At 39.2% G+C, this 19081-nt stretch overlaps 1 protein-coding gene across 8 annotated transcripts in view; it reads left to right on the forward strand.

Annotated features, from left to right (window-relative positions):
• Positions 1-19081, forward strand: part of nbeaa (neurobeachin a) — a 132909-nt gene that overhangs the window by 95925 nt on the left and 17903 nt on the right. For 3 of the 8 annotated variants that reach the window (XM_081354536.1, XM_081354541.1, XM_081354540.1), the window contains exons 19-34: positions 446-527; positions 635-758; positions 2048-2240; positions 2576-3595; positions 4461-4678; positions 4977-5130; positions 5751-5774; positions 7392-7572; positions 8935-9059; positions 9241-9348; positions 9435-9603; positions 10838-11315; positions 14955-15109; positions 15464-15590; positions 16128-16247; positions 17755-17888. In XM_081354536.1, coding sequence (XP_081210662.1) covers positions 446-527; positions 635-758; positions 2048-2240; positions 2576-3595; positions 4461-4678; positions 4977-5130; positions 5751-5774; positions 7392-7572; positions 8935-9059; positions 9241-9348; positions 9435-9603; positions 10838-11315; positions 14955-15109; positions 15464-15590; positions 16128-16247; positions 17755-17888 — 3412 coding nt within the window. Of the gene's footprint in view, positions 1-445; positions 528-634; positions 759-2047; positions 2241-2575; positions 3596-4460; positions 4679-4976; positions 5131-5750; positions 5775-6602; positions 6687-7391; positions 7573-8934; positions 9060-9240; positions 9349-9434; positions 9604-10837; positions 11316-14954; positions 15110-15463; positions 15591-16127; positions 16248-17754; positions 17889-19081 lie in introns of all 8 variants that reach the window. The other 5 variants (XM_081354542.1, XM_081354537.1, XM_081354538.1 and 2 more) reach the window with 5 other exon arrangements.

Raw genomic sequence — 19081 nt, forward strand, 5'->3', positions numbered from 1 at the left:
TCATTTATATCTTTTTATAAATATTTGTTGCCACAGTTATTAAAGCAATGAGCCAAAAGAGGCTGTCCATGCAGTGATTTTAGCTAGAGTAAAAGTGTTTTTAAACATGAAAAAGTGGATTATGTAACACAGCAATGTTTAATAAACGGTTAATAAACAGATAATATAGTTTCATGCAATGTAGGAATAGGGCGTATTAATATAGAATAGAATATATAATAACAATAAAATATTATTAATTAAATGCATATATATTTTTTAAACCATTAATCAAATTTGTTTTCAAAATTTTAATTTTTTTTATGTTATTATTATTATTACGTGTTATGTAATTTTCTCTCTGAAACCTTACCTTGTATATTTATAATTATGATAATGTGTTTTTGAATAAAATGTGTTTAAAACTGAATTCTGGTTTAATCAAACTGAATTTTGTCTGACATAGATCTTGACAGAACAGGTTTGCACTCAGGTGGTGCACAAGCCTCACCCAGAACCCGATTCTACAGTCAAGATCCAAAACCCCAGTGAGTGTCGTGTCTGTTGTTTACTATGGTAAACTATGGTCTAAATGTCCAAACTCTTGTCCCTTTCTACATCTTCCTCTCTCTTTTTTTCTTTTTGATTCTCTCAGTGATTCTTAAGGTTGTGGCTACGCTGCTTAAAAGCTCTTCCCCCAGTGCTGAGCTGATGGAAGTGCGACGCCTCTTCCTGTCCGATATGATCAAACTCTTCAGCAACAGCAGAGAGAACAGACGGTAAGCCGTTTTCACACAAGTAGCGATCACTAAATCTGCGGGGGGGGTTTTGTTGTCAAAAGTAAAAGTTTGATGTACACAGTTTTTCATGTAGAAAACATTAAGCTTAGAATATCGATGAGCAAACAACTCTATTATATTTTTAAAAAGCATATTTTATTTGCTTATTTTTTATTTTATTTTTCTCATCCAATTTGAGAAGGCAATTCCTCCCTTACCTCCTCTGAGAAAACACTCCAGACACATACGAACAAACCCAAATATTTATAGATAAACATGCATAAAAAAAATCACACGATAAAGCACATAGCCATACAAATCTCCTTGTACATACAAACATTCCCACAGAAACCTAGACATATGCAGACATTACAATGTTTTTACACACGCAAGCTGTATGCAAACATCAAAAGCATTTAGCGTCACCCTCTCAGTGGGAAAGACGCTCCCTCCTATTAAATCAATTAGTGTCATAATTAATGCATTGAGGAATGAAGATTTGAAGTGGCATTCTCTCTGCATTGTTCTGTTTCATGGGTTCCTGCAGAGAGACTAAACCTGACTCTCACCTTTTTGACTCAGGTTTGCCTTATTTGCTCATTAGCAAGCTTTAGTTACTGGTGTGTGTGTGTGTCCACACACTTTTATCCTAAACAAGCCAATGGCGCATCATGCACCCAGGCCCACTCAGTCAGCTGCTGCCATGGTTACAACTGCATACCAAAATCGCAATGCATATTTTAGCATTGGTGAAGTGGGACTGCTTGTTTTTCTATAACAAGTCCTGCATTCTGAAGTGAGCAGACGTTTTGGGAATCTGAGATGGCAAGAGTGAAGGAAGAGTGAATGTGTTCCATGAATTAATTAAACATGGGGGTCATAATTAGGTCATGTGACAATAATAGAGTTTATTACTGTTTAAAATGTTTAAAATTGCATTATGTGCTCTGTTTCACACACTATTAAAACAAAACAAAATATCCAATTGAATCACAACATTATAATGTACAGTATGAAAATGGAAATTGATTTTGAAATTTGCTGAAGATTACATGTGTCAGTAGTGTTTTGGAATATTAACTTCAAATAAGCAATTAGATTATCCGTAATTCTAATGTAAAAATAGAGGAAATTAGCAATATCCAGTATCTTCTGAAAACCACCAGTTTTCCATTATAATAGTCACTGTTAAAAACAGAGCTTTTAACCCAGTTAACATTCTGCTTGAGTGAATAATTAGTCCGTTCCGTCTAAATTGGCATTGTTGGTACCATTGAATGTGTGTGTAGGTGTCTGCTGCAGTGTTCAGTGTGGCAGGACTGGATGTTCTCTCTGGGCTACATTAACCCAAAGAACCCGGAAGAGCAGAAGATCACCGAAATGGTCTACAACATATTCCGAATCCTGCTCTACCATGCCATCAAGTACGAGTGGGGAGGCTGGCGTGTGTGGGTGGACACACTCTCCATCGCCCACTCCAAGGTTAGACTTAGCCAGTCTGCAGATTTAATCCCTTTTCTTGACATATTTAGTTTCGTTATTTCACATTTAATGGTTTTAATGCATTTATTATGTCTGTGAAGGATGAAACGGTTGTTATTTTTATATCTCCACTCTCTGGCCTTGTCTTTTGGTCATGTTCATGGTAATTGCATATGATTTTAGTCAAATGCAGATCAGCCTGTTTTTGCTCATTTGGATAAAGTGCAATGATCCTAATGATTCCATCTAATGAGGGAGATGCTAAGATAAATATCTGCTTGGAAAGTAAACCAACACCAAAGTACACTCACAACTACTACCCCTGACCTCTTTAGGTGACCTACGAAGCGCACAAGGAGTACCTGGCAAAGATGTATGAAGAGTACCAACGACAAGAGGAAGAGAACATCAAGAAAGGGAAAAAAGGTTCCGTCAGCACAATCTCCGGCCTTTCTGCCCAGCCCGCCACTGTCAACGGAAACCTAGAGATCCGCGAGATTGATGACACATCTCAGACGCAAACACCGGAGAGTGAGGTGGACTATGGAGAGAACGCAGACTCTCGAATCCTGCTGGCTGAAGCCAAAGGCCCGGAGGGTGAAGCTGAACGGTCGGTCGCAGGGGTTCGCGTGGAAGTCCATGACTTGCTGGTTGACATAAAAGCAGAGAAGGTGGAGGCTACAGAGGTTAAATTAGACGATCTGGATCTGTCCCCGGAGGTTCTTGGAGGAGGAGGGGGCATGGAGAATGGCCCCTTGGTGGAAGTAGACTCGCTGTTGGACAGCGCCTACTGTGCAGCAGTTCACAAGCTCAATGGGGGCCTTGTCCCCAAAGAGGAGGAAAGCGTTGTGGTTGGTTTGACTGAAGACGACGGGAACCTGGGGCCTCTAATCACACTCGCAGATGAGAAGGACAGTGTTCCCAGCAACAATGGCTTCCTGTTCCCCAAGGTGGACGAGAAGCTGCTTCCCTCGTTGGCGTCAACAGAGCCCCTGGTGCTGCCCAGCCCCGAACAGCCCCCTTGTTCAACAACTCCACATACTTCAAGTGCCAGTGACGACCTCAGCCTGTTGGCTCACATGACTTCTTGTGGTTCAGACCTGGTTCAAACCCCAAGTGGCCTAGCAGAGGATGATGGGTTTAAGTTGCAGAGCACCTTGGCGGACATCAGCACGCTGGCAGAGGCCGAGGCCCAGGCTGCAGCCCGGGCAGCAGAGTGTTTGGAGCAGGAGGTTGGGGAGGCCAGGGCAGGAAAGAGCGGAGGGGACGCAGCCAGCACTACTTCAGACACAGAGAGATCCGACGACGGAAAGGACAAAGAAATGAAGAAAATTCAGACCACAGCCACCACACAGGTGCAAATCGCTGATTCTCTCTTTGATTTATAATTTTTATAGTTTGTCTACAAATGGCAACTCTTGGAAATGTTTACTCACCCTCATGTCATCAAACCTGTATGACTTACTTTCTTCTGCTGAGCAAAAAGAGATGTCAGGCATGATGTTCATGATGCTCTTTTTCATATTATGAAAGTACATGTGGATGGATGCTGTAGACCTTTAAATTACCTTTAAAAAACCCACTGTAAAGTAGTCCAAATGACTTCAATTTTTGGAAATCATACAATAGCTTTCTGTGAGGTTCAGGCCGAGATTTAAATAATTATCGACTGAAATCTGATTCACACTTTTGAATTTTAAAACTGGTGCATTACATTCAATGAGTGTTATTGTCGTCAAACCGTGCGTAACACATTTTTAAGTGCTATATTTCAATATACAGGGTGCCAAATCCTGCTTCTGGAGAACCACCTTCCTGCAGAGTTTAGCTCCAGCACATCTGTCTGGAAGTTTCTAGTGATCCTGAAGACCATGATTAGCTGGTTCAGGTGTGTTTAATTGGGGCTGGAGCGAAAACCCTGCTGAAAGGTGACCCTCCAGGAGCAGCATTGGACACACTGTACATTTACACAACTGAGATTTGGGATCTGAAGACAAGGGGAAGATCTAGAAGATCTCCTTTTGTGTTCCACAGAGGATAGACAGTTAAATGGGTTTGCAACAACATGATGGTGAGTAACCTAACCCTTTAAATAGGTTTCCACAACCTCAGTCTGGTTTAGAACTATAAAATTAAATAAACAAATTAATGGCAGAATAAACTAACAGACAATCAGAGCCAGTTGCTTAGATGAATGATTGAACTGGTGCTTTCCTGCAGGCTCTTCATGGACGTATGTCGAGTCAGATGGAAAGGGACCTCCGTGTGGATTTGGGCTTCCGAGGCATGCCGATGACAGAGGAACAGAGGCGGCAGTTCAGCCCCGGCCCTCGCACTACCATGTTCCGTATCCCAGAATTCAAGTGGTCGCCCATGCATCAGCGCCTTCTCACTGACTTGTTGTTCGCCCTGGAAAGTGACGTACACATGTGGAGGAGGTATGAGGGTTTGTGGCCTTCAGAAATGACAGCGTGCTCCCAGATAAACATCTTGAGTTGGTCCTGGAAAAAAACATTCCTGATCCGCACCCCCAACCCTACTCCTTTCCCTATCCTTGAAACCTGATTGGTTGAAACGAATGTTGTTCCAGGACCATCAACAAGGATGTTATAATCTAATTTTCTCTAACCTCTTTTGAGTTACTTGACAGTAAAATGCTGAAAATATGAATATGTTGCATACTTTTTACATGATCTTGCCTCACTGCTGTCTTTCTTTGTTCTCTCTTTCTCTCAGCCATTCTACAAAATCTGTCATGGACTTCGTAAACAGTAACGAGAACATTATATTTGTCCACAACACCATCCACCTAATTTCTCAGATGGTTGATAACATCATTATAGCGTGTGGTGGGATCCTGCCCTTGCTCTCTGCTGCCACCTCCCCATCTGTAAGTGGCACATGATCGCCCCCTAGTGGATGTTCACATCAGTACAACAACTTTGAATTATAAAACCACTTTTAGTGGCAGGTTTTTCTTTTTTTTTGGTTGAAAGGGATGTAATGGGAACATTTACAGTTTTCTAGAAGAAAAAAGTTGTTCCTGTTCTAGTCCCCGAATATCGCTGAAAGTTATAAAAGAGGGTGACAATGCATGTCTCATCTTATACTTATGAGGTGCTATCACTAGGACGTATTTCAAGAGTAAGAGTGCTGACTCCAGATTAGTATTTTTTTTACACACAGAAACATCATTGAGTGCTGCTGATGGCAAATTGTGTCTTACCCTGGCCTGAGATTCTTATTTTAAATGTGAACACAATCCCTAATTTTGCCACTTTCTTCTCCTATGTTCTTTGACATCTTACCTGCAACCTAACCTTTTTATTTCTGGCAAGCATTCTTGTAGCTTATCTGAAATTTCCTCTGTTTACTGACTCTATTTTTTTATTAGCCATCTTTTTGTGCTCCTTTTGTTGTCTGTATTTTCTCTAATTCCTTACTTTCCCCCTTCCCTCTAATTCTCTCTCTGTTTCTCTCTTTTTTGTCTTTTTTGTTTTGCATGTACAGAGTTCTAAGGTTAGTGCGAACCCTGTAAGTTCCAATTAATTTATTCTTCTCTAATGTTCACAGCATTTATCTTTTAACGTTACATTTTAATATCACTAATATCACAGTCCACGGTTTAAAATGTATGATCCATTTCAGATCATTTCCATCTTTTTCAGACTCAGACTATGTCTTTATTCATTCATTTGAATCTCAAATGTTATTAATTGTGTATTAAAGTTGTTTATGTTGTGCTGACCAATATCCCTATCTTCTTGGACTATAGAGGTATTAGAAGTGCAGCATCATGCAAGTTTTTAGTTACACAGAAATGCGATATTTGCTGTCAGCCATGATTAATTTATTCTGTAAGCAAAGGTGGTGTCCAATAAGTAGTCAGTTGTATCTGGCTGGTCATGTGATATCAAAATGGCCCCTTGTTAGTAGTTAGTGAACATGATTTTAAACATAATTTATTACTATTTAAGAACTATTTATGTCTCTTTTTTTACTCTTTTAATTAGTAAAACAAACTGAATGCACCTTGGGATTGAGATTATTGATAAGAGATTATGGATATATTATAATGCAAACTAATCAGTATTGATATTTTACATGCTCTATATAATCATCACTTTAAGTGGTCATACCTGATAAAAGCAGCTTATCACACCTCCCATATGTTTGTGTTTCATCTTCATAGTCTGTTATTCATGACAAACCTTCTCAAAGACACATATACTGATGTTAAATTGCATTAAATGAATGAACACACTGTGGTGCTGTGCTAAACCCCCCAGCTCTATTGGTCCGTTAATAAGGGTCTTTATTAAATGTCAACTTCATTTGTTCCCCTCTGTGTTGATCATAAAGACACAAGGAAGTTCTTGCTTACAGAAAGGGGCAAAAAGCAATGAAGTTAATAGCCTGCCAGGAAGCTCTGGCACAGGGGCAGAGGTTGGTCTGAGCTGTTGCTCCTATACATACCCACAATGCACCGCTGCGTGACCTCTTTATCCACCACTATTATGTGTCCTAGCAACAAGCATGTTCCCAGTTTTCAACATCAATTGTGTTATTTTCAGCACTCAACTTTGGTCACTACACTTAGAGTTTTAAGTCTGGTAGTATTCATATCTCCATCACCCTATTTAAAAGTTATCATTTTTCAAAGAGTTTAAAACTCTCATTTCTCGCATTAAAACTCAGTCCCGCATTTCTTTAAAACAAAACAGTGGGTGTCTGTTCGATATACCATTTAATTATGTCAAACTTTTGAAATTGATGTTGCAAAATGGTGATGTGTTCCTTGAGCACTGCAAAAATCAACACCGCCTGTTCACACTCAAATGGGTGTCACTCTGGTTTGAACACACTTCCCTCTGTGTGGTGTTTTTCTCAGCACCTTCCTCCCCACCACAGGCATTTAAATGTGTTTGAGAGGCATGTTTCATGTGAAGTTTGCCTGGCATTATTGATTTGCTGATATCACACAATTTTTTGTCCGTCAGCACATTTTTAACAGTAAAATTCTTTATAGGTGTGAGCATTACTCTGTTTTAGTCTTATAGTGTGTTTGTGTGTGTGTGTGTTTGTAAAAATGAATTGGGATATGTTTCTAAACATCTGGATTTCGATTATGTGTATGTGTTTGTGTCAAAGACGGAGCTTGAGAATGTGGAGGCGACCCAAGGTATGTCGTCAGAGACGGCGGTCACGTTTCTCAGCAGGCTGATGGCCATGGTGGACGTGCTCGTGTTCGCCAGTTCTCTCAATTTCAGCGAGATCGAGGCTGAAAAGAACATGTCGTCAGGGGGATTAATGCGCCAGTGTCTACGATTAGGTATGTATGATGAATCTTACCATGTGCAATTTCAAATATGTCCCTTGACTGAGTAAAGTAGTTTCAATGTAAGGTCCTTGTACCTTAAAGCTAAATTGTGTAATTTATGTGGCAAAAAAACTCAAACCATTGACATGAGTCACATCAAACAAACAGACCTGCTGTGTTTACCCTGCTCAAATGGCTTACTTATATTTTTGTCTCCATTATTAAGACCGAATAAGAGAAAGTATTTAAACATTAATAAAAAAATACACACCTCACCTTTAAAATGGGTTCAAAGCACAAAGAAAAAGCCAGAATGTGCATCTCAGTGCACTAACATTCAAAAGTTTGGGTTCAGTAAGATTTTTTTTGTTCTAAAGAGGTCATGAAGATTTCCAGAAGTTGGTATAATTCTTTAGGGTCTTCATGTAAAGTTTGTAACATACTTTGGTTAAAATTCCTTAATGGTTGTGTAAAACAACACCCTTTTTACCTCCTCAAAAACAGCTCTGTTCACAGCGACCTGTTTCGGTGCATGTCTCTTTAAATGATAATGAGCAACTGCTCGCCCCACCCCTCTCTTTCAGGGGGCGTGTCAACACAAGACACATAAAGTGCTGCCTTGGTGGACACTATACAAATGGCTAAGGGCGTAAATATGCTAATACGGGACAGTCCGTCAGTGGTCGAGGGCGTAAATATACTAATACGGGACAGTCCATCAGCGGTTTTGGGCGGAGCATGAGCAATATGACATCATATTGCTCAGAAAATCCAAACGGCTGGATTATTGAGAGTGTTTTTGGACTTTTTGAGGATTAAAAAAAGAGTGAATGAATGGATTTTTTTCATTGTATGGTGGTTGTGTCCACACACTGCAAAGACACATTTATATGCAAACACCATATAAAAGTGAATTCTGCATCTGATGACCCCTTTAAAGAAATGAATGCTTATATTTAGTAAAACTGTGACAGTTCTATTCGAAAAATCATGAAAAAAATGTATCACGGTTTCCACAAAAGTATTAAACACCAACTTTTTAAGACTTATAATTTTTATAGTTTCTTGAGCACCAAATCAGGATATTAGAAGGATTTCTGAAGGATCATGTGCCACTGAAGACTGGAATAATGATGCTGAAAATTCAGCTTTGCCATTACAGGAATAAATTAAATTGTAACATATATTAAAATAGAGAACAATTATTTGAATTATTTTGAATTGTCACAGTTTTTACTGTATTTTTAATTAAATAAATACAGCCTTGGTGAGCAAAAACAAAAAGTATTTTACCGAGCCCAATCTTTTGATACTATATGTGATGTGAATTTAATCAAGGCATAGGTTCTAGTAAAAGTGTTTTTCTCTTCTCAGTATGTTGTGTAGCAGTGAGGAACTGTCTGGAGTGCAGGCAGAGGCAGAGAGACAGAGGCAGCAAAACCTCACTGCCAATCAGCAAGACCCAGGAGAACCTACAGACTGCAGCGTCCGCCAGCAAGGTTATACACTACACACCTGCACAAACACACATCCACACACACACATTCTAGAGTCTCTGAAAACACATGAAATGCTCATCGGAAGCACATAGTGTGACTTGTATGCAATTGTGTATGTAATTCAACTGAAAGTGCATGTGCTGCAGTATAACGCATGATTTTCTCTCCCTCTCTGCCGCAGACTGTCATACAAAATGTTCCGCGTAACCTTTCCCCAATCAAAGACCCAGACAGACTGTTGCAGGACGTGGACATCAATCGTCTCCGAGCCGTCGTCTTCAGAGACGTGGTGAGACACTCACTTACCTGACCCGGAGCAAAACGTGCATGTTAACGTGAACAGAATGATTGTTAACTGTGCTGTGCGTTCAATAGGATGACAGTAAACAGGCTCAGTTTCTGGCTCTGGCCGTGGTCTACTTCATCTCTGTCCTTATGGTGTCCAAATACCGGGACATCCTGGAGCCACAACGGGAGATTTGCAGGTCCAGCAGCCTATCAGGGAGAAGCATTCGACAAGAAATTAATTCACCCACCAGCACAGGTGAGCTTACTGACTTAGCATCTGCAGTCATTACGAGTATGTGACCTTGTTGCACTCAGTAGTATGTATTTTTAGTCGTTTACCACTTAAACACCCCACAAATGCTAATAAGCTTTTCTTAACAGTCTCCGATTATCTACGCTATATAGTCTCACAGTGCTTCCCGCAGAGAGGATTTCAACAATTTAAGCGTGCAAGACATTATTACAAAGCTTTATCTGAGTGTGATTTTGAATTAATATTCCGGTGGGAAAGAACTGGTTGGCATTCGCTGCAGTGAGCAGCACATATCTGAAATGTTTCTGTGATGACTGAATTCTCATTTTGGCATGTACAATATTGGTCAAAAGTTTTGAACAATTGTGATAAAAAAAAGAAAAAAAAAAGTATATGTTTTGTAAGAAGTCTTACGCTCACCAAGGCTGCAACCAAGGCACAAAAATACAGTAAAAAGGTTATATTGGAGTAATGGCTGCTGAAAATTCAGCTTTGCCATCACAGGAATAAAATACATTTTTAAATATATTAAAATCTAAAACAGATCATTTAAAATCCATTGTAATACTACTTCACAATATTTTTATTGTATTTTTGATCAAATAAACGCAGCTTTGGTGAGCATTAAGGGTGTAACAATATATAGTGTCACAATATATTGCAATACAAAAATGCACCAATATGTATTATGGATAATGACAATCTGTATTCTGTATAATTCACCCAAAATAGAGTTTTAGTGTCAGTACTACATTAAACTACTATATATAATGTTGAATTTAATGTATAACAATGCAATGGGGTAATATTTGTGTGTCCTGATAATGCCATATGTCTTAAATATATCTATTCTGTGATAGAGTGCATGCATATTCGTCTAAAATAATTCTGTATTTTCAGCTTTAGAATGATGAATATTTTTATTCTGGGGTCACCATTGTCCTGTGCATTGGGTTACCAGCACCAAGTCCAAGCCTATTCATTTTCACCCCCAATCTAATACCAAATTTAGCATTTTAATCAATAGTACATTTTCTTGTTCACCTTTTATCATGTGTCTTGGAGTATCGCAATAATATCATATCGTGAGCTCAGTATCGTGATATGTATCAAATTGTGACATGAGGGTATCGTTACACCCCTAGTGAGCATATAAGGCTTCTTTCAAAAACATAAAAAAATCTTAATTATTACAAACTTTTGACTGGTAGTATACTGTATATGTGTGAAACTGCAGAAAACCCGTCCTCCTCCTCAGATGGTGTTCGTGGAGACCGACTGGCTGCCACCCCTCTGGAGGATCTCCCCCTGGAGGGCTCGCTGCCTCACACTGACTCCGGCATCGGGGAGGAGCAAGTCACCAGTGCTTTCAATGGCTCCGAGCTGGGTGTAGACTCCAGCGGATTGGGCGGGAACTCTGGAGGCCCAGACGTCATGAGCGAGTTGCTGTGCACTCTGTCGTCGGAGGTGAGGAAGTCCCGCGAGTCCCTGCTGGAGTCGCCTCCTGGCGTGGAGGTTCTGAAACCGGCCGCCTCGATCTCCAGCATCAGCCAAGCCAACAAGGGAATCAATGTGAGGGAGATCTTGAAGAGTTTGGTGGCCGCACCGGTGGAGGGGGCCGAGGCAGGGCCCGAACCCCAGCCGTACCACCCTGACCCTGCCCTAAAGAGGGAAGCTGCGGCTATGCTGCCCATGCAGTTCCACTCGTTTGACAGGTGGGCGGCTCTAGTGTCTAGCACATCAAAATAGCACAAGGTGTATTATGCTTATCTGTTATGTACATGTCCTGTTACCTTATTAGCACACAGGAATGTTTAATAAAATATATACGTTTACATAAATATATACAGTATCTCACAAAAGTGAGTACACCCCTCACATTTCAGCAAACATTTTAGTCTATCTTCTCAAGGGACAGTACTATAGAAAGGAAACTTGGCTAGATTTTAGAGTAGTCAATGTGCTGCTTGTATAGCAGTATATATTTACTGTCCTCTGAAAATAACTCAACATACAGCCATTATTGTCAAAATAGCTGGCAACAAAAGTGAGTGCACCCTAAGTGAACATGACAGAACTGTGTCCAAAGTGTCAATGTTTTGTGTGAGCACCATTGTAATCTAGCACTGCCTTAATCCTCCTGGGCATTGAGTTCACCAGAGTGCACAGGTTGTTGCTGGGATCCTCTTCCACTCCTCCATAATGACATCATGGAGCTGCTGGATGTTAGTCACATGGTGCTTCTCCACCTTCCGCTTGAGGACGCCCCACAGGTGCTCAATAGGGTTCAGGTCTGGAGAAATACTTGGCCACTCCATCACCTTCACCTTCAGCTTACTCAGCAAGATAGTTGTCATCTTGGCGGCCCAGTTTCTGAAGGGAGGACATCATGTTCTGCTTCAGAATGTCACAGTATATGCTGGAATCCATGTTTCCCTCAATGAAACACAGCTCCCCAGTACCAGCAGCACTCATGCAGCCCCATACCATGATGCTACCACCACCATGTTTGACTGTAGGCAAGACACAATTTTCTTGGTACTCCTCACCAGGGAGTCACCACACAGGCTGGACACCATCTGAGCCAAACAAGTTTATCTTAGTCTCATCAGAGTTCAGGACATGGCTCCAGTAATTCATGCTCTTGGACAGGTTGCTTTCAGCAAACTGTTTGCGGGCTTTCTTGTGAGCCAGCTTCAGAGGAGGCTTCCTTCTGGGACAACGAACATGCAAACCAACTTGTTGCAATGTGTGGCGTATGGTCTGAGCACTGACAAGCTGACCTTCCGCTTCTGCAACCTCTACAGCAATGCTGGCAGCACTCATGCATCTCTTTTTTCAGCCAGCTTCTGCTCCTGACGCACAGCACGAGGACTCAACTTCTTTGATCGACCCTTGCAAGGCCTGTTCCGAGTGGAACCCGTCTTGGAAAACCTCTGTATGACCCTGGCCTGTACCGTAACTCAGTTTCAGAGTGTTACCGATCTTCTTATATCCTAGGCCAATTTTGTGTAGAGCAACCATTCTAATTCTCAAATCCTTAGAGAGTTCTTTGCCATGAGGTGCCATGTTGAACATCCAGTGGTCAGTATGAGAGAATTGTACTCAAAACACAAATTTGAACTGCTCTAATACAAGATACACAAATTTGAATGGTCCTGTCAAGCAGACAAAAACATGAACATGATGAATAGGACATGTGGCTTTGCATGGTTAAACGACGTACAGTAATTATCACTTAGGGTGTACTCACTTTTGTTGCCAGCTATTTTGACAATAATGGCTGTATGTTATTTTCAGAGTACAGTAAATATATATACTGCTATACAAGCAGCACATTGACTACTCTAAAATATATCCATGTTTCATTTCTATAGTATTGTCCCTTGAGAATGTTTGTGAGGGGTGTACTCACTTTCGTGAGATACTATATATATATATATATATATATATATATATATATATATATATATAGTATTAAAAAGATAATATATTATATTAGTATATATAGTAAAATATGCATATATTCTTAAAAAACATTAAGATAAATTATATGAATTGAATTAAAAAGATAATATATAATAGTAAAATTAGAATTTAGTAATATTGATATGTATATTTTAAAATGTGTGTATATATATATATATATATATATATATTACATTAGATAATACATTAGATAATACAATACAAGTTGTACATATATAAACTGTGTGTGTGTGTGTGTATATATATATATGTATGTATGTATATTTTTAAGATAAATTATATAAAAATAATTCAAAGAGATCATATATAATATTAAGATATAATTTTGTAATATTAATAATGTATATATTTTAAAATGTTTTTAATATAAATGATATAAATAGAATTAAAAATGTAATATATTATATAGTATTAAAATATAATTTAGTAATATTGATAATATACATATATTTTAAAATGTATAAATGTAAAATTTGTACATATCTAAACAGTATAATATATAATATAAAGAAACAAAACCCAAAATAATTGAATTACATAATTCGCAATGCTTTTTGAGATAAGCACACTCGGATATTGGCTACAAAAAACAGTTTTAAAATTTTCTGTACATACAGTAGTTGTATAGTTACGTTTATTTATATTTATATTTACATTTCTTTTAGTTTGTCACCATCCTTTCTTCTGTGCGTTTTGCAATGCATTCTCAGTTCACTTCTCTTTGAAGCATATATTCTGCCATGGACTTTGACGAAAATTACATATTTTATGCCACCTGCCCTTTGAAACAGCATTTGCTAAGAAAGTGTGCTTACGGTGCCTTAAATACTTCCTACGGAGGCAGCGGCTACATTTTGGAACAGAGCGATTGAACCAATAAATCACTCATAAATCAATGCGGTTACACTTACATGTGGTCCGTCAAGACGTCCTGAGAACAAATGAAAAAGTCACCTCAATTACACATACGAAAGCACAAGATGTTCCTCTCATTATTAATGCAATCCATTTCTCTGTGTCTAGCTTCTCATTACCGCACAGGCGTCTGCAGAAATGCCAGTGGCTCTGTGCAATAGTGTGCTCAGGGCTCAAGAGACTGACTGGCTTAGTGTGTGGGATCCACTGATACTCTACTACGGCACAAACTAAAGCCCCTCCGAACATCGATCCCCTTTGTTCTTCCCAATTAAGAGAACCTGATGAATAAATTATACATAAGATTATGCTGTTCATCATTTACAGGTTCCTTAAATGTCAATAATTCATTAGGACAGGTGAATATATTATCAGACAATCCTTTTTTCACCCTGAATGGGCTGAAATGGCTTGACTCCACCAAATAAAGACATTTGTAATGTTACAAACGATTTCTATTTTAAATAAATGCTGTTGTATAACATTGATAATAAGAAGAAATGTTTCTTGAGCAGCAAATCAGCATATTAGAAATTGCTTTCTGAAGGATCATGTGGCACTGAAGACTGAAGTAATGATGCTGAAACATTTTGCCATCATGGAAATAGATTACTAAAAAAAAAAAAAAAATAGAAAACAGTTATTTTAAATTGGTAATAATATTTCAATGGTTTTGTTTTTACTGTATTTTTGAGCAAATAAATGCATGTGAGTATAAGAGACTTACTTCCCAAACCTTTTAACAGTAGTAATTTTTTTGGTTCCCAAGAGAAAAATGGCTTCTAAATCTTATTATATGATGTTTTTTGAAAATGTTGAAAGTTTCTGTGATGGTAGGTTTAGGGTTAGGGGATTGAATATACAATTTGTACAGTATAAAATTCATTGTGCCAATGGAAAGTCTCCGTAAAACATGGAAACTCAACGTGTGTTTGTGTGTGTACTCACAGGAGTGTGGTGGTGCCCGTTAAGAAGCCCCCTCCGGGAAGCCTGGCTGTGAACACAGTAGGTACACCCACCACCAGTGGAGTGCCCTCGTCAGGAAGTACGCCCAATATCTTTGCTGCTGCCACGGCAACACCTAAAAGCATGATCAACACAACAGGCGAGTCTTCTTGAATATTACCTAAGATCATCTTACAACGTACTAGTCTCAAGAGAGTGTATATATGAAATTTTGTCGGGTTATATGTTCATGTGATGTCTGTATACCATTTAATTTGGGAGGTTAGGCGGTGATATTACTTTTTGTGATGTGTTGATGTTTTTTCCATTTGGTGCTGTCATGGACTATCATTTTAAATTCTATTTTTCTATGTGCAGTGACCATTTGATATAGTAACGTTTGGTTGCACTAAATACAGATGAATCCCTGGGATTTTTTCTTTTGGATAGTCAGTTAACTTTCCTTGTGCTTAATCAGTCCTTTCTAATGTGCCTCGTCCGTTATGTCTTACAGGTGCCACTGACTCTGCCTCTTCCTCATCCTCCTCTTCATCAAGCTTTGTGAACGGTGCCACAAGTAAAAATCTCCCAGCGGTGCAGACCGTTGCACCCATGCCTGAAGATACAGTGGAAAACATGAGGTACACACATACACACACACTCGGCCTTTCCATCTCCACCCCGTGCTCTCCCTCACTTTATCCAGTTGCTTAAAACCCCAAATCATGCATTATGACCTCACTTCCTGCCCTTGTCCTCTTTTTTTTGGCAGTCATACTTCCTCCTATGATTCCCATAATCCATTTTTGTCTTTACTATCTTTACCTTTTGCCTCTTCTATACACTTCCCTACATCTGTCAGTGTATCTTTGTAACCACCACACACAGACACATACTGAGGTCTCTGTGCGTTTCTAAAGATGCACTTTGAGGTACTGATAGCTTGAAGTCTATTTCCTGCCAAATATGGATGGGTTCATCTGTTCTAATTTGAATGCAACAGAATTGATTTTGTTCAATTTTGTGTCTTTGCATGTATGACACGGAAGCTTTGGGGCTCAATCATCCTTCTATTTGGCACAGATCAACACACAGGGATTACGTCACACTATAGACTAAGAGCTGCAGTGAATGCCTGTACAGTCATTACTGTCTGTTTGTGCCCATTTGTATTGCAGTGCCTTTTGTGAAGTGGACCAGTGTCCACTGCGAACCAGGCTGACGCCTCCTGAACTCAAATCCTTTAGTTCGCTGACAGGATTCCAAACAGCCCCCAGAGATGCAGGACAGTTTCTTAGGCAAGGAAGCTTGAACTGGCCCCCTTACCCAGTGCTACCAGCTTTTACATTCCTTTCTCTCTGTCTTTTCTCTCTCTCTCTCTCTTTCTGCCTCTTTTTCTCTCTTTCCTGGTGGATGTGAGTTTTCAGGCTGGCCAGCTACACCACCACTGCTGCTTTCATTCGTAACGGTTCTGCTAGATTTGATTCTGTCTTTGTTGTACATATTTACACTGTCCAAACCAGGTATGACACGATAAAGCTTCAAGCTTAAAAATAAAATCTCTTCAATTTTAATGTTTTTTTTTTTTTTTTCCTAAGCAAGTCATAATGTGCCCGTGTTTTTTATGTACTATTATAGTATTTATTAACATTTTTAAATTTGCTTTTTATTGTATATTTTCAGATTTCATTTTAATTGTAGTTTAGGTATTAGTAATTTTTTATATGCTTTTTTCTTTTTCTTTTTATTATTTTGTTTGTTTCTATTTAGCTTTTTTTATTTTATTATAGTACTTCAACTTAAATTCTTTTATTTTGTTTAGGTTTTAGTTTTAGTCAGCAATAACAACTCTGTAATGTGCAACTAAACATTTTGCTTGTTTTCTATCTTCATTGCATTATGCTGGGTAGCTCCGCCCAATGCGAAACCTCATTGGTCCACTTCTCTGTATTTTTTGCTGCGTTCACATATTTATTCACTGTAATTACAAGATGAAAAGATGGGATTCTACTTTTGAGCAGTACATTAGTTGCTATGGCAATACTCAACACAAAAATAGATCCATGCATGTCTTTGTTGTCGGCAGCCAAACACTTAAATTAGTTGACCTTTACAAGCTGACCTAAGATAGAGCTCCAGCTTCTGCCATTTTGGTTGACAGGTTCAACAAAGAATTTAATTTTTTTTACTACAACCAACTGGTATGATAGCTCAAGCATGATGTGAATGCAGCAGAAACATCAAATATGATCTGATTGGCTCTGATTTTCAGTATGTGTTCTGAAAAGTATCTGCATTACGCCTGGTGAGGATTTTTTGATGATTGATATAAAAAGCATACATGCTATTTACGAAGAACTTGACAGAATCAACCCTGCTAGCTCGCCGTTTCAGTAAAGACATTGTCATTCATAAAGTCATTCCTCGTTTGTCCTCAGACCTTTATCTCTGACTTCTTTTTCTCATGAAACCTTTCACACTCACCCTAGTCTGGTGTCATCTGCATCCCTGGCGCTGCAGTTGTAGTCTTAGTGCAGGTTAACACAGCTTGTAGCTAAGCGCAGTGGCACTTATGGGTGATGTGTGCATATAACAGGGGGATGATAAGTTAAGCATTTGCTCTCTCTGCCTCCCTGTGGTTGAATTTCTGTAGGATGGCTTTAACCCAGTAGTAACGCCATAGACTTTGTCACATACTAACCAGCTGGAATTGAAAGGAAGTGTGATTTTGAACTGGTCTCTGTATTTTGGAGCTAACTGGACCTTTTTTTCTGTGTCTTTCTGTCTTTCTTTTCCCACCCGCAGTATCACGACTAAATTGGAGCGTGCGCTAGAGAAGGTGGCCCCCTTGCTGAGGGAGATCTTTGTGGATTTCGCTCCCTTCCTTTCGCGGACTCTGTTGGGCAGTCATGGGCAGGAGTTGCTCATAGAAGGTACAGGTGCTGTATAGTGCTCCTTTTCCTCTCTACCTGGTGTCTCTGTGGAGTCCCTCACTGTCTGCTGTGTGTGTGTCCACTGGCTGCCTCATACACACACAATTGTGCGAGTGCATGGACCCAGAGCAGGTATGAGAACAACAGAACTGCTTAGAATCAAAGGATGGACTCAAAGGAATCCAACATTGAGGAAGTTTTTTAAATGATCCCAAAACAACAGGGCTCAACAATAATGATTTATAATAGATATATTTTTCACTGGCCTCACAACAAAAACATGCATTTTCAAATGAAATTGTATAAATGGCACACACAATTGTATAATGCATAATCCAAATTATATTCTAACACTGTACAAAAAAATGTGTTAATATTAGTTAACAATAAAAAACACTCCTAAAGCAATTATTAATCTTAGTTCATATTCATTTCAACATTTGGGCTGGGCAAAAAAACTGTTTTTTTTTTTAAATGTGGTCAATTCTATATCGATTCTCAAAAGCCACAAATCTATATTTTTCCTAATATAATTCTGCAAACATTGAACATAATATGAATGCCGTTAATCTTATTACTAGTCTTCTCCACTAGATGTCATCCTCTTATTTACCTTGCACGATATTACAGTGGGACCCATTCATTCAGTGCTTAACATGGCGGATGCAGGTGCGCCTTTCAGCGTGAACTGTCATTGTTTCGATCGGGTCAGTGCTTTATGGTCACGAAAGTTTATCATTTGCACACGTTTTCAAGCCTTGCCAATTTAAGCATTGAAGCGAAAGAGAACTTGTGCGTCTCTCAGACGGCGTGCAAATAATAAAATTAACTCGTCTCCCTGCGTTTAAAGGTCCCATTGCATGAAAATTTCCCTAGCCTGCCTATGGTCCCCCAGTGGCTAGACGTTTTGATGGATGTAAACCAAGCCCTGGGTATTTTTGAGAAAATGAAAGCTCAGACGGGCGAATCTAGAAATCTTCCCCTTATGTCGTCATAAGGGGAAAGGTTACCTCCCCTTTCTCTTCTTTGCCCGCAAAGAGAATTTGGCCCGCCCATGATAAAATGAGTTGCGCGAGCACGATATTGGTTTTTCCTTGAGAGACATCATGGCTTGCAAACGAGCGAAGCATGGCAGTTGCTCAGTGTTTGGATGTACAAATGAACACAAAAGTATTTTTTTAGTTCCTTCATCCGAGCCT

Source organism: Scardinius erythrophthalmus (assembly GCF_964197995.2).
Source record: "Scardinius erythrophthalmus genome assembly, chromosome: 23".
Taxonomy (NCBI): Eukaryota; Metazoa; Chordata; class Actinopteri; order Cypriniformes; family Leuciscidae; genus Scardinius; species Scardinius erythrophthalmus.